The 13,702-nt window shown below is 41.1% G+C and overlaps 1 protein-coding gene across 1 annotated transcript in view; it reads right to left on the minus strand.

Moving 5' to 3' along the window:
• Positions 1-13,702, minus strand: part of frmd3 (FERM domain containing 3) — a 57,508-nt gene that overhangs the window by 20,556 nt on the left and 23,250 nt on the right. The window contains exons 3-9 of the mRNA XM_072681078.1: positions 12,841-12,883; positions 9,933-10,011; positions 6,834-6,931; positions 4,660-4,783; positions 3,590-3,677; positions 693-781; positions 173-236 (exon numbers count right to left, since the gene is read on the minus strand). Of these exons, the coding sequence (XP_072537179.1) occupies positions 173-236; positions 693-781; positions 3,590-3,677; positions 4,660-4,783; positions 6,834-6,931; positions 9,933-10,011; positions 12,841-12,883 (585 nt within the window). The remainder of the gene's footprint in view (positions 1-172; positions 237-692; positions 782-3,589; positions 3,678-4,659; positions 4,784-6,833; positions 6,932-9,932; positions 10,012-12,840; positions 12,884-13,702) is intronic.

Genomic DNA, 13,702 nt, shown 5'->3' on the forward strand with positions numbered 1-13,702 from the left:
TAAATGAAACAAATGAATGGCCTCTGACTTTTGCACAGTACTGTATGTAGTATTAAGAGTCTGCTATGGCGGTCACATGGTGTGCAGATGTGTCATTAGAAAGAAAAAGTGGATGACTGTGAACATAGCACTTCGCAGGTGACGCTGAAAAGCCAAAACTCATGTAACTTACCTCTCTCTGTACTCCAATCACGTAAAATGTTTTCCCTTCAAACTTATATTTGCTGACATCAGCCCTGAGAGAGTGAGAGATCACTGTGTTTAGTGTTATAACATTGTGGGAAGAAATAGAGTCCAATGACCCTCATTCTATTTTCACTCCATCCTAGCGGCATGGGGACTAATTCTGTGGATGTTTGCTTTGCCTGCCTTGTGTGGTCTGCATTACATAGGTTGAAGCTCCTAAACCTATGAAGTCCTCATCCTCCTGGTTGCACAGAATATTACATTTCCAAGGAATAGTTCACCCAAAAGCACCATGCGCATGGCTACATGCTAACTGTTCATGATTTTATTTAGCTTTCATTTGTTTTTAGCTGCAATTAGCGTTTATGGGTAAGCTACTCCTGTAAAAGTGGAGTTAAGGAGTAGAGAGAGAGATAACAGTGAAGTGGGAGGCTGGAGACAGTGAGAGGTCGCGGTATAGAATGAGGTAAGCAGGACACATTTGAAGGTTACCAAAAGTTGTGTACCATTTTAGCAAGTGGATCCTCTTGTTTCCTTGGAAAACCATGAAGCCCCGGGCAGTGAATCCAAGAAATGCTGTTGTCCCGGTGAAGTCCTGCAGAAAGGCATAAGCGTCAAGGTGATCAGAGTTAGCATGCAGAGCTTTCTTTGTTGGAACTTAATAGTGGCACCACGAGACCCTGTCATATCTATGTTTGCAGGTCCCTTCATTAGCTTATTGAAAATTTTAGGAAATCACCCATTTCCAATGCCCTATGTTCCCCAGGCCTTGTGTTTTCTTTTTGTAACTTTGTAACATCTTCCCAGGGTGCCATACATCTTTATTGAAATTTGTAGGAGCTCTGTGTCCTCTTTGCCAATTCCCACCCACTAGCTAGGACTCTCCTTATCACACAATGCCACTAGTGCTGGGAGGGTAAAGCCTAGCACACGCTTCCTTCACATGACATGAAGCGTGCCACTGCAGCTCTACGCACTTCTGCTAATGCAAAACACGCTTGGAGGAGAATGCTAACTGCCAGTTCTGTTTAGAGGTATTAGACAACAGACACCTGCACTGACGAGCATTTATCTGAGTGACTGGGGGAGGGGGAGTGCCTCCATCCCACCCTGTGAGATTGAGGGCCTATTGTGCTCTGTGGGATTCACAACCATGTCTGGCTGCGTCATCACCGAAGAACAAACTGATGGTTGGGCCAAGCTGACATTTGTTCTGCTGACAATTACAAAACGCTAATTACAAAAAATGAGCCTAGCTGCAGTCGGGTGCATTTCTACACCTCCTCTTGTTATCCCTGTTATCCCTAACAGAGTTATGATTTCTCTGCTGGAAAATCCAGATCAAGACCAGCTTTTGCTGGAAGCTGGTTTTAGATGGTCTAAGCTGGTCTCTGTGCTACTAAACCAGTTTAGCTCTTGACCATTATAGTGTATGTTTTCATTTGATCATGAGTCTGATGGACTAGCTGGTCTATTGGTAAAGTTTGGTAAAACTGGTAAATCAGTTTAGGAGTCAAGTTTGGAGTTTGGAGTCGGCTAGTTCAGACCATGCATTTGGCTAACGATGATTCGGGAGAAGGCTGTAAGAGAGGGGGGGGGGGGGGGGATTCAGAGGGCTTTTGGGCTGGATTTTTAGGTGACATCTGCTGTGTGGTAGGAAGCCCCCCCCCATTATGTGGAGCCAGGAACAATAGATTGCAGGGTTAAAAGGCAGATGGACACATGAACAAGGTAGAGGCCGAATTTCTAAGACATTAATTTAGGGAGGAGAGGCTTCGACCATGTTCCTCCTCCCAAAATGTAGTTATTCATGACTCCATGTAAAAAAAAATCTGATGCTCTATTTCAGGTAAAGGCATATTATGGGTTTTTAAGAAAAGATTACATTAAAATTAAAATATCAGGAGAAATATATATTTTTTGCTCATTATTATGGTTAGATTATTTTAATAGAGCACACAAAAACCTTAATCTATAAAAAAAGGATCTTTAGGTGCAGCCCTATAGCCTTACCATTTTTTTTTTTAGTTATCAAATAAAGAGCTGAGGGAATGTACAGCTTTGGGAATGCAACCATAGGTACTCTACCCATAAGACAACATGAGTTCAAAACCAACAACCTTCAAAGCGCAGTACAATAAAATGCAATGCAAATAAGCTACAGAAAAGTAAATTAACTGTGGTTTCACAGAAGAAGTGGCCTTCATGATGCTAACAATTATTTCACGTTTATGGGCATACACCTCTGGGAAATCTGGGCCCATGTGGTTTCCAATAGCTACTACTTTATCTCTGAAATGACTCCGTAATTAGTCTGTGTAACACTCTGCCCAGTTCAGCCCAACCTCACCGATAAGCAATAAGCCCCCTAGCTTCTGTCGGGACTCCAATTAAGTAGCAGATCCCAGGCACTGAGGTCTAAGCTGAAAGTTAGCTTGGCCCAAATAAAACCTGCAAGATCTGCCTTGCCACCAGCTGTAAGCACTGAGCACTCTGAGATCACTCTCAGATTGATATGATGTTGTTAAGCCTATTCCAGAGAGCAGAGGCACTATCAGGATACAGAACACACACTGTTGCATCACCAGTATAGCCCAACACATTGATCCTGATGCACTCAGGCAACGTGTGAAACAAGGCCACAGCCTCACATGGAAATGCATTTTCGGCACACGGCCTGTTTCAATACTGGTTTCAACATGCCCTCGTCCACTTGGTCTCGCCATTTCTCTTTGGGGGGGATCTTCAATGTCATATTGAGGGAAGCTCCAGATGTTTATTACATGAGAAGTGAGGGAGAAGTGAAGACAATGGTCAACTTCTTTGTTGGACAAATAAATGATGAACCCATTGTGTAAACAATCCACAGTGCAGGCTAGAAAAAGTAAGTGAACCTCTCCGACAACGATTTCTCCAAGAGCTAATTGGCGTGTGTAACATAACTTTTGAAGGCCTCAGAAGACATGTTTACAAAAAGCATGACGCTGGAAAAGGCTACAGATATATTGCTGAAGATTTTGGTGTACACTCGGTCCTCAGCTTAGATCAAATTTAGGACTATTGCTATTCTTCCTAGGAGTTGGGCGTCCTGCTACGAGCACTCTAAGAACAGAAGCAAGAGGTGGGAAAGAACCCAAAGGTAACAGCAAAAAAGGTGTTAGTTTTCTGACTGCACTTAATGTATAACTACACGCACTACACAGTTTATCAGCCACCCTTTGCTCCATCCATCAATGACAACCCTTTGCTCCCACCACCACCACACCAAAAAAAGAGATACATATATAGGTGTTGCCCCAGTTCCACTGCTACATGTGTAGTTCACTGTCCCCTCTTAGTCAAGGTCACATGAAAAACAAAGGTGATATGGAGATGGCAGCGTGGAATCAAATGCAGTCTGTACCTTGCAGGGATGCGGGTCAACCCCATACGTGTCCAGCGTGTGAGCTCTTTGGAGCAGGTTCAGTTCGGCCAGGGCTGGACACTGACCCCTACAGATAGGCATAGTAAAAGAACAACAGCATAACCGACCACTTGGTTAACACGTAAGTCCACAACCCTTCTGAAGTAATAGTAGAACATGAGGAATTATATTTTTCTCATGTATCTTATGGGAAAACCTCACCAAATCTGAGGGAAAATGTATGTGCGGTCCGGTTTGTTCCACATAGAATATGTGTAGGTTTGCTGGTCATTTTAGATAGCAACTAAAACGGCAATTTTGGCATTTTATCAATTAAATCAATTTAGTTTAGTTCATCAAGTTCTTTTTTAGTTTTGCATCTCAGTTTGACCAACAAAACATATTGAGTTGACTATCAAAAGCATTCGTAAATGAGCTGCAGCTAAAATTGATTAAATATTGAGCAAAAGGTTTAGTCTATGGCTTCCTATTTACTATAATCTGCAAGTTGTAGTTCCACTATCACATGATGTCCCCAGACTGTGAGGCTTTTGACAATAAAAAGCTGAGCCCTTGCTGGGATTTGAACTTGATCTCCTCATACTTTGCTGAGCAGCAGTTAGACTGTAGGGCCACCCCATAGCAGTAAAATGTCTGTACTTAAAACTCTACAGTTCTGAGTAAAAACACAGTGCTTTCTATACAAGGTTTCACAGCTTTAGAGTGGCCCAACCGTCTAACTGCCTGCTTGTCAAGACAGGAGATGATATGTCAACCGTCAACACCACAGCCCTCCATGCTCAAGAGTCAGAGTATAGGGAGGCCTCAGCCCATGTGATAGGGAGAGTTCTAATCTGCAGATGGGAATAAACAGTAAACAAATTGAGGGGGAGGAACTACAGACTAGACATCTTACACAGTACTGAAGCAGTTGTAGTTGCACCCCATTTACTAATGTTTCGGGGGTTGAACGGTTCTGAATGTTAACTTCTTAACTAATTAATTGGGCAGAAATTCATCTTTAAATAAATGCCACCAGAATTCCAGTGTTCCTCCACTGGTGCCCTCACCTCAGCTCATTCTGATGGATCTCCATGATCTTGCGCTCCAGTTTGAGGCTCTGCTTGGGGAAGAGTTTAAAGTCGCTGATGTAGTCAGATGGGTGTTCGTCTGCATCATAATCCCCGAGCTCAGCTGAAAATGAAAGTGCATAACAGGTTCAGAAGGACCCCAGCGCTGTTTCAGTCCAGCCTACATTTAGCATTTACTCATTTCTCTACAAGGTGAAACTGTAATGTCTTTTTTTGATGCTGTTATGTGCTACATCCTTTCTGGAATGTGGGTAATTACCATGGAGGAGCACAGCTAAAGATAGCAGTGTTGCGGCCTTTAGAACTCTCTGCACTAGCACACTACACGGCATAAGAGGAAGATATTTGTGTTAGCTCGGACATGACTCACAAACCCAGTAATGGTTCGCTAAATGTCACATTCAGATGTTGCCTCAGTATTATATTAAAGGGGAAGGTTAAGTCTTTGGAAGGACGGCTGAAATAAATGGACCAGTGGGGTTTAACCTCCTTCTCTTTCAAAAGATTCGTTATGAACATGGTGTTGCTGATCCTTGTAACACTGGCCAGCAACACATTACCTTCAGATTCTGCTAGTTATGGGAACACGAGTCGCTTCAGGAATCAGGCAGAAGGGGAGCGCAAACCTGGCAAGTAATAAAGTGGAAACTGGGGGAAGCGAGCACATATTCGCACTAAATCCTAGCATCTTCTCTTCACTCCAACATCCCCTCCCTCGAAAAACAAAATGGACAACCTCAGCTGGACCAAACTGGAGCTAAAACTCACATCAGAAGACATTTACATTTACGGCATTTAGCAGACGCTCTTATCCAGAGCGACTTACAAGGTGACTCGTATTACAGAGGTGGGCCAATGTAGTGTTAGGAGTCTTGCCCAGGGACTCTTATTGGTGTAGCGCAGCATAGTCACCCAGACCGGGAATCGAACCCTGGTCTCCCACATGGTGTTGTTGTAACGTAATGGTAGGTGGTGGTGTTATCTGTTGCGCCACACCAACCACGAAGAGAAGAGAAGGTATAGGCTTATCTTGGGGGGGAAAGGCTAAAAGCTAACCCAGCTAAATCTTCTCAGCTCCTGTGAGCCATCATACATTTTACACATGGCCTTCGTAAAAGGTCAGCATTTCATTCAGAGGCACAGTAGCAGTCTGCGAACAGCACTAGTTTTGCTGCATAAAACAACATTTAATGCAGAAATGGCTTCATTTGTTTTAAAATTAAAAGCCTATATGTACTGCTAATGCAGCGGTACAAAGACATTTCCTACTTATAACATGGGCATTGGAAGCATGTAACTCTTTGTAATATACATTTAGGGAAGCTATAAAGGAAATGCAATGACACCACGTTCCCGCAGAAACACGCCCCCTTTAGTCGGACATGGCAAAACATTCTGCAACATGGCTGCAGCATTTATTAATGAAACGGCCAAACTAGAAATGAACAAGCTATTATCTGCTAAAGTTAGACAGTTAGACTCGACAGCCATCCATCCAAATTACTAAAGAACCAACCAGTGGTCAATGGACAGTGATGAGTAGCCACGAACGTCCAGCTAACTGAGGCTCAAATCACATATGTCTAGAGCACAAAGTTGAGGGAATGGTCTTAGGAGTGTTTTCAGGTACATTTACTTGACTGGCTCATTTGGTTTTGCTTAGCATGTCGCTAAATACGCAACTACAGTGGGCTTAATTTTTTTTTCTCACCTGTTTACAGAGTGTGACTTTATCAAACAGTAAGCTTTCAGACGTTTCAGACGTGCCTGGGTTGCTGTTCTTTAGGTCAGCGGCCCTCACACTGTACGCTATCGCTGCCACTTAGTGGGCATGGCTGCAGTGACTCCCGCCACCTGTAACGTCACGTGCATACCCTCTATAACCTACAGGTTAGGGTAGACATCAACATTTCAACATCTGAGTGCAACAAGCAGCTAACTAAAGAGCTCACGTCCCCGTTTCATTGCCTTAGCTGTGAAATAGGCTCTGAAATGTGATGCTACAGTGTATGAGCTATTTAACAGGATGCCTTTTTTTGAACCCTTCCATCCAGCATTGATGGATGAGGTCATGTCATTCATTCCTAGTCAGATAAGCATTTTGGGCTAATGGTCTACACTTCAGAAATCTTGAAGCAATATTGCAGCATTACCTTGGACTATGCAGGCTCCAAGGTAAGCAGCGTCAGCAAACGGACACAGGAGTCTGCCGTGGTACAGATCTCTCTTCAGCTGCAGGTACAACAGGTATCTAACAGAGGAAGAGAGTGACGGATAAAGAAAAAAACGTTACTATTCCAGCTTACAGTGCAGCTTCCATAGTGACCAGGTCTAACGTAAAGAGCGGTTGCCATGAGAACTCTACCCCAGGAATCTGTTACCATGGTGACGTGTCCTTGGCCCCATGGGGGGAAAAGACATGATGAGCATTGTTGACTCTGATTTCGCGCTACGTGTTACATTTGTGTCCAAATGTTTGCGGACACCTCTTCTAATGAACGCATTCAGCTGCTTTTAAGTTGCACCTATTGCTGACACAGATGTGCAAATGCATACAAACATGCTGCCAATACAAAAGGACTTTTGAGGACAAGAGCAGATAAGCATTAGCCTATTGGCCAGGCGTGGGCTAGAGGGGTAGAAAGCCCCCCAGAATCCAGCTGTGGAGTAGTGGAACTGTGTTCTCTGGAATGATGGATGCTGCTCCATCCAATACTTTTGACAAAATAAAAGTCACTAATATAAACAAACAAACAGGCCGTGTCAAAATAAAAGTTTTATTTTATAAATTATTTTCAGATGTGAAAAATGATCCGATCCGTGGCTCAAAAACCATGATCAAGAAACATCAATCAAGAATTGCTATCCACAACATTGGACCACACACATTGTCCTACACCGTATGCAGCATGACGTCCATCTGCACTGCAGACTTTTTCTTTTTATACCTCCTAGTTCCTGCACCGTTCTCCTGCTCTTTCCTCAAATCAAATATTGAGGAGAAGGAAAGAGGCGCAGAGTTGTTTTGTGTGTCTCACGGGCTTTCAAAAGGAAGCATCTTAGCCTCAGCCACACTAATGCTCCTCTAACTGCTTTACAGCATGTCCAACACTTAAACTTCCACCCAGAAACCTGCACACCGACACACACACACACACACTACTCTCTGACCGGCACTACTAGACCCTCAGCTTGTCCAGACACACAGAGGAAAAGAGGGAGAGAGAGAGAGAGAGAGAGAGAGCAGAAGGTAGAAGGAATATGTATCTTCACAGCTCAGATGGTGAGCACACATCAAAAACCGCACTAGAGAGAGAGCTGTGTTAATGATGTAGTCACACTAACAATGTGTGTGTGTGTGTGTGTGTGTGCTGGAGGGTTACTGAGATCGAATCAACGCTTGTTTTTCATCCTGCCAAGATCACCCACAAAGCACAAGAACGAGACACTCAGACGTTGTGAATGAAGGCTCTCGTTTCATCCCTTTTCTCTCAGCTATTGATCGCAGTTCTAAGAGCAGATGTGTGGAAGAACCAAATGAATTAGCTGGCAGTAAACCACTGTAAATATACAGCACTGGACTGTCAAATTTCAGAGCGCTAAAATCACAGTGCTGCGCTCCTCAAAATCAGGGTGCTTGAAAAGGTTCTTTAACGATGCCACAGAAGAACCTTTCTTGGTTCCATAGAGAACAATTTGGGCCTCATTCATCAATATCTTCCTGAGAAGATTCTTAGATTTGTTCTTGAGGAAACTCCCAACAAGAAGTCTATGTCAGATTCAAGTTTATGTTTCAGGTCTTTAACCCGCAGAATTGTCTACAGCTCTGCTCTTGTAATGATGGATCCCATTGTTCTCATGAACTGACCAAATCCCAAATAAGCATAACAATGGTGAATGTCAACATCTGCGTAAAAACCTTAAAAAGTTATTTATGTATCTATGAATTAGTGGAATGTCTAAAAAAATGGAAAATCCTGACTTTCTAAACCACACTCAAAGCCAATGTAAAACTTCTTCCAATGTATCCACACAGCTGGACAATATCAATATCTGTTGCCGTTGGCTTGCTCACTGGGGGTCTTTGATCCTTCATGTCTTACATTATTTCTTTTTTTATCTCTGTCTTTCACTAATTACTAATTATGTAAAGCTGCTTTGTGACGACAACAGTTAAATTTGACTTGACAAAACTGACGTGAAATCGAAGGTAGATGCGCTCTTTACAGTTTTTACAAAAGATTCTCATCTTCAGGAGAGGATCTGAAAAGCTTACTGTTTCCCACAACATACAGCGCATCCTTAAAATGTCTGTAGATATGTCTTTCTGCACTGGATTTGTTCCTAAATAAATATTATATGTGATATTTTTTCAGATATGTCAAGCATGTTAAGCTGTTTCAGTTGTAAAGTATATAAATAAAAATGTTATTATTATAATAATGAAAGAAGGAGCATTGCATTGCATTGTCTGATTCTGAATTTCCAAGGCTTATCTCTCAAAACTGGGACAGAGGATAAAGCCAAATGATTTAATATCTACAGTAAAATTCCAGCACTCGTTTATAAAGGAGACTTGTCTCGACCGCTAAAAGTCTCAGTCTTAAGTCAATGTGTCCTGGGCTTGGTCTTGGTCTTGACCCAAACTCGACTCAACAACAACAAACTCACAACACTAGGCTTCACTTCAACAGTGGTCACTTCTGAATTGATACCCTTAACAAAAATATAAAGGTGCTCAATAAGGTTCTTTGAGTGATGCCACAGAAGAACCACTTTTGGCTCTATAAAGAACCATGTTCATGATAGAGATGCATGTGTGTGAAGAACCTTACGATTTGATTTTTCACGGTTCAACACACTCACACATCTGAGTGTTTCTTCGTGGAACCAAATGTGGTTCTTCCATGGCATCGCTCAAAGAATCACTTTCATAAACAACCGTGTTTGTAATAGAGATAAGTGAGTTTGAGGAACCTTGCAAAAGCAATAAAAGTTCTTCACAATCTTTAATTACAAAAATGGTTCTTCATGGAACCAAAAATGTTCTTCTATGAGATCGCTCAACCACCCACTTTGGAACCACATTTGTTGTATGAGTGTGAAGGCCCTTTTAACTGCAAAACTAGTTCTTTATGGACTCAAACATGGTTCTACTATGGTATCGCTCAAAGAACCTTTTGTAGGACTTTTTATTTTGTGCACTGTGCCAATGTTTGTTCAACGTTGTCTTAATGTTTCTTCTGTGTCACCTTGTCAGTTCTTCCTTGATCTTAATGGGCTCCTGGGGATAGAACTTCACCCGAAAGCACATAGTGTAGGGCTGCTGACCTGAGAGAGAGAGAGAGACAGAGAAAGACATTGAGAGAGAGAGAGAGAGAGAGAGAGAGAGAGAGAGGGAACATTGAATATAAGCCAATAGAAGTGAGACAGATTATGCTGAGAGCAATAAGTGGGGGCATGACCGAGCATAATGTGAGACTAAGATGATTATATTAATCCAAGTCTGTCATAAACAGATGAAGAAAAGCCCTTCGGTGGAGAAAGTTTTGAAAGAGAGGCTGAAAGAGAACCACAGCAGTTCTTCCACTCAGCCAAGACACTGATTTCATCAACGTTACCTCAACAGGTCGCCAGCGCAGCTTGCACACAACAACACACACATTAATGCACACATTCATGTCTTCCTCACTCACCTGTCTTTGGCTCTTAATAAAGCCCCTTACCCTTACTCACAGAATGCCGTAAATTAAGCTATGTCTCTGCCCCCCCCCCACCTCCATCCATCTCTCCTCGAACTCTCCCCCACTCTCCATCCCACACTGCTTTCTAATCGTTTACATTTAATGAGAGATGAGTGATTAGATTATGAGGCGTGTACTATATTCTGCTATAGTGTACTATACTGTATATATATATATATATATATATATATATATATATATATATATACACACTGTTTTCTGTTACACTGCATACTACATTCTATTACACTGCATTCTATTACTCTGTGTACTATATTTTGTTACATAGTGCACCGCATTCTATTACACCGCATACTGCAATTTATATTCTATTACAATGCATACTGCAGTCTGTATTCTATTACACTGCATACTACATTTTATATTCTATTACAATGCATACTGCAGTCTGTATTCTATTACTCTGTGTACTACATTCTATTACAATGCATACTGCATGATATATTCTACAACTCTACATAGTACATTCTACATTCTATTATACTGTATAAATATATAAATATTCTATTGCCCTGTGTACTACATTTTTCACTCTCTACAACATTCTATATGCTATTTCTCTGTGTACTACATTCTGCTACTACACTGTGCTACTTTATATCATGTTGTATACTATATTATGTTACAGTGTACTACATTCTAACATACTATCTACTGTATGTTATTGCATAGTGTACTACAATCTATGCTCTATTGATTTGTGCACTATATGCTGCTGCATAATGTACTATATACTATTTCACTGTTTTAGCTTTGATTATTCTGCATACTACATTCACAGGCACTGTGTGTTTGTGTACTATATTCTAATAGGATGTGTACTACAACATGTATGCATGTACTGCATTTAATAACATGGTCTACTACTGGTGATTAGGCTGTGTACACAGCCTTACTGTGTAAGGTTGTGCTACACCATTGTACTATAGCTCTGCCCCGCCCCCACCCTCCATTAATCCCTCCATCATTCTCAGCCACTGATGCTCTCAGTCTTCCTCTCTCCATCCCACACTGCTTCCTAATCATTTAGTGAAAGATGGAAAATTCGATTATCCTAACTACAGCATAAAAGGATAATTATGACATGCATATGATATGCATCTGCAGTGTAAGCTCAGATTTGAGAAGCACTCCATTCTGCTTTCTATTACACTGTGAGCTGTGTTCTATTTCACTATACTGCACAGTGTACTTTACTATATTGCACTGTGTAGTACATCCTATTGCTCTGTGTACTACATTACACTGCTCTGTGTAATATATTCTGTGTACTACATTCTATTTCACTATGTGAAAGTGTACTATATTCTATTGCATTGTGTTTTCCATTTTATTGCTCTATATACTACATGCTATTCCACTGTGTACTACATTCTATTACACTGTGTACTATGTCCTATTACACTGTGTACTACATTCTATTGGGCCGTGTACAACTTTATACTGCTCTATATAATGCATACTGTGTACTACAATCTACTGCATGGTGTACTGATACTAGTGCTCTATGTACTACATCCTATTCCACTGTGTACTACAATATACACTAAACTACATTATATTACACTGTGTACTATACTATTTCTGAACACTGTACTTCATTCTGTACTGCGATGCACTACATTCTACTACAATGTGTGTTACATTCTATTGCTCTTATTACTACATTCTATTACACTGTGTACTACATTCTACTTGGCTGTGTACTACTTTATACTGCTCTGTGTAATACATACCGTGTAATACATTCTATTAGGCTGTGTATATTGTAAATTACCATGTATTATATTCTGTTGCCCTATATACTACATGCTATTCTACTGTGTACTACAATCAATTGCATAGTGTATTGTATACTATTGTTCTGTACTACATTATGCTACACTGTGCATTACATTGTACTGGTCTGTGTACTACATGCTATTCCACTGTGTACTACTCTGGTGTGTACTATGCTCTGTTATACGGTGTGTCCTGTATTTTATTGCGCTATGATTACATTCTACTGTTCTATGTACTACAGTCTATTATGCTGTGCGATATATTCGGTTAGACCCTGTACTACAATCTATTGTACAGTATACTATATATTGTGTGCTTTATGCTGTTGCACTGCACTACATTGCACCGCTCTATAGAATAGATTCTGTTACACTGCGTACTACATTCTATTGTATTGTGTACTATGTTCTGTTGCACTGTTCTACATTATATTACACTGTGTGCTGTATTCTTGCTGAACAATGCGTACTACATTCTAGTCGAATACTTTATTGCACTGTGTATGTACTACATTCTTTAAGGCTATATATTAAATTCTGTATGGTGTACATTCATATATTACATGTACTTTCTCACATTACACTGCGTATTAAATTTGTTTGCACAAACTTACATTTCATCTGCTTGACGACAGCTTTGCTAGGGTCCAGCCAGTGCTGTGTAATAGAGAAAAGGCAAAAAGAGAACATGGACAGAATGAAAAACGGAGCATGTGTCACCACATGAAGTACAGAACCTCAAACCTGTGTTTTTTGGTTGCATCGCTGCCAGATACAATACTACTGCTCTGGTCTCTTCTGATGCATAAGCGCATTAATATTACAACATAAATGGATGTAAATTATTCAGCTCGCCGCTGAGAGATTTTCTGCCTGACTGAGGAAACACTGTCGTACAAACAGCGAAGTACAAACGTAGGGATGGATGGTTGTCATGGTAACTTTACACAGAACTTTCAAAATGGTTAAGGGGAGCTGATGTGAGGTTTGGGGCGGGGGGGCGCTGCGGCTTGAGAGCATAGCAAGGCCTCTAAAGACTCACGCTGTAAACTCCATTAGATGTTTTCCTACAGGGATTCTCAGGCTCATTAAAAACTCACAGCGGTGACGTCGTCCTAATGGTGTTTACTGTACAACAAACTAATTACAACAGACAAGGTGCTATCAGTGTCTGCATGGCTACAGCAAGTACAGTAAGTGGATATGCTGCTCACAGATATACAGTGTATATTCACTGTAGCCAAATTCTAAAGGCAGACAAACTTAAAATGATGCAGTAAGTGATTACAGAGTGTGTCTTTAAAGCTAACTCAACTTACTACCCAACTCACATTTTTTTAAAGGTCTGCATCTGAGTTTGGTCAACATTACATATTGAGTTGAGCCATAAAAACGAGCAGTAAATGAGCAGCAGCTGAAACAACTACATATTGTGTAAGATGTTAGTCTTAGGCTCCTCCCCCTCCATTTGTTTAC

The sequence above is a fragment of the Salminus brasiliensis genome, chromosome 6 (assembly GCF_030463535.1).
Source record: "Salminus brasiliensis chromosome 6, fSalBra1.hap2, whole genome shotgun sequence".
Lineage (NCBI taxonomy): Eukaryota > Metazoa > Chordata > Actinopteri > Characiformes > Bryconidae > Salminus > Salminus brasiliensis.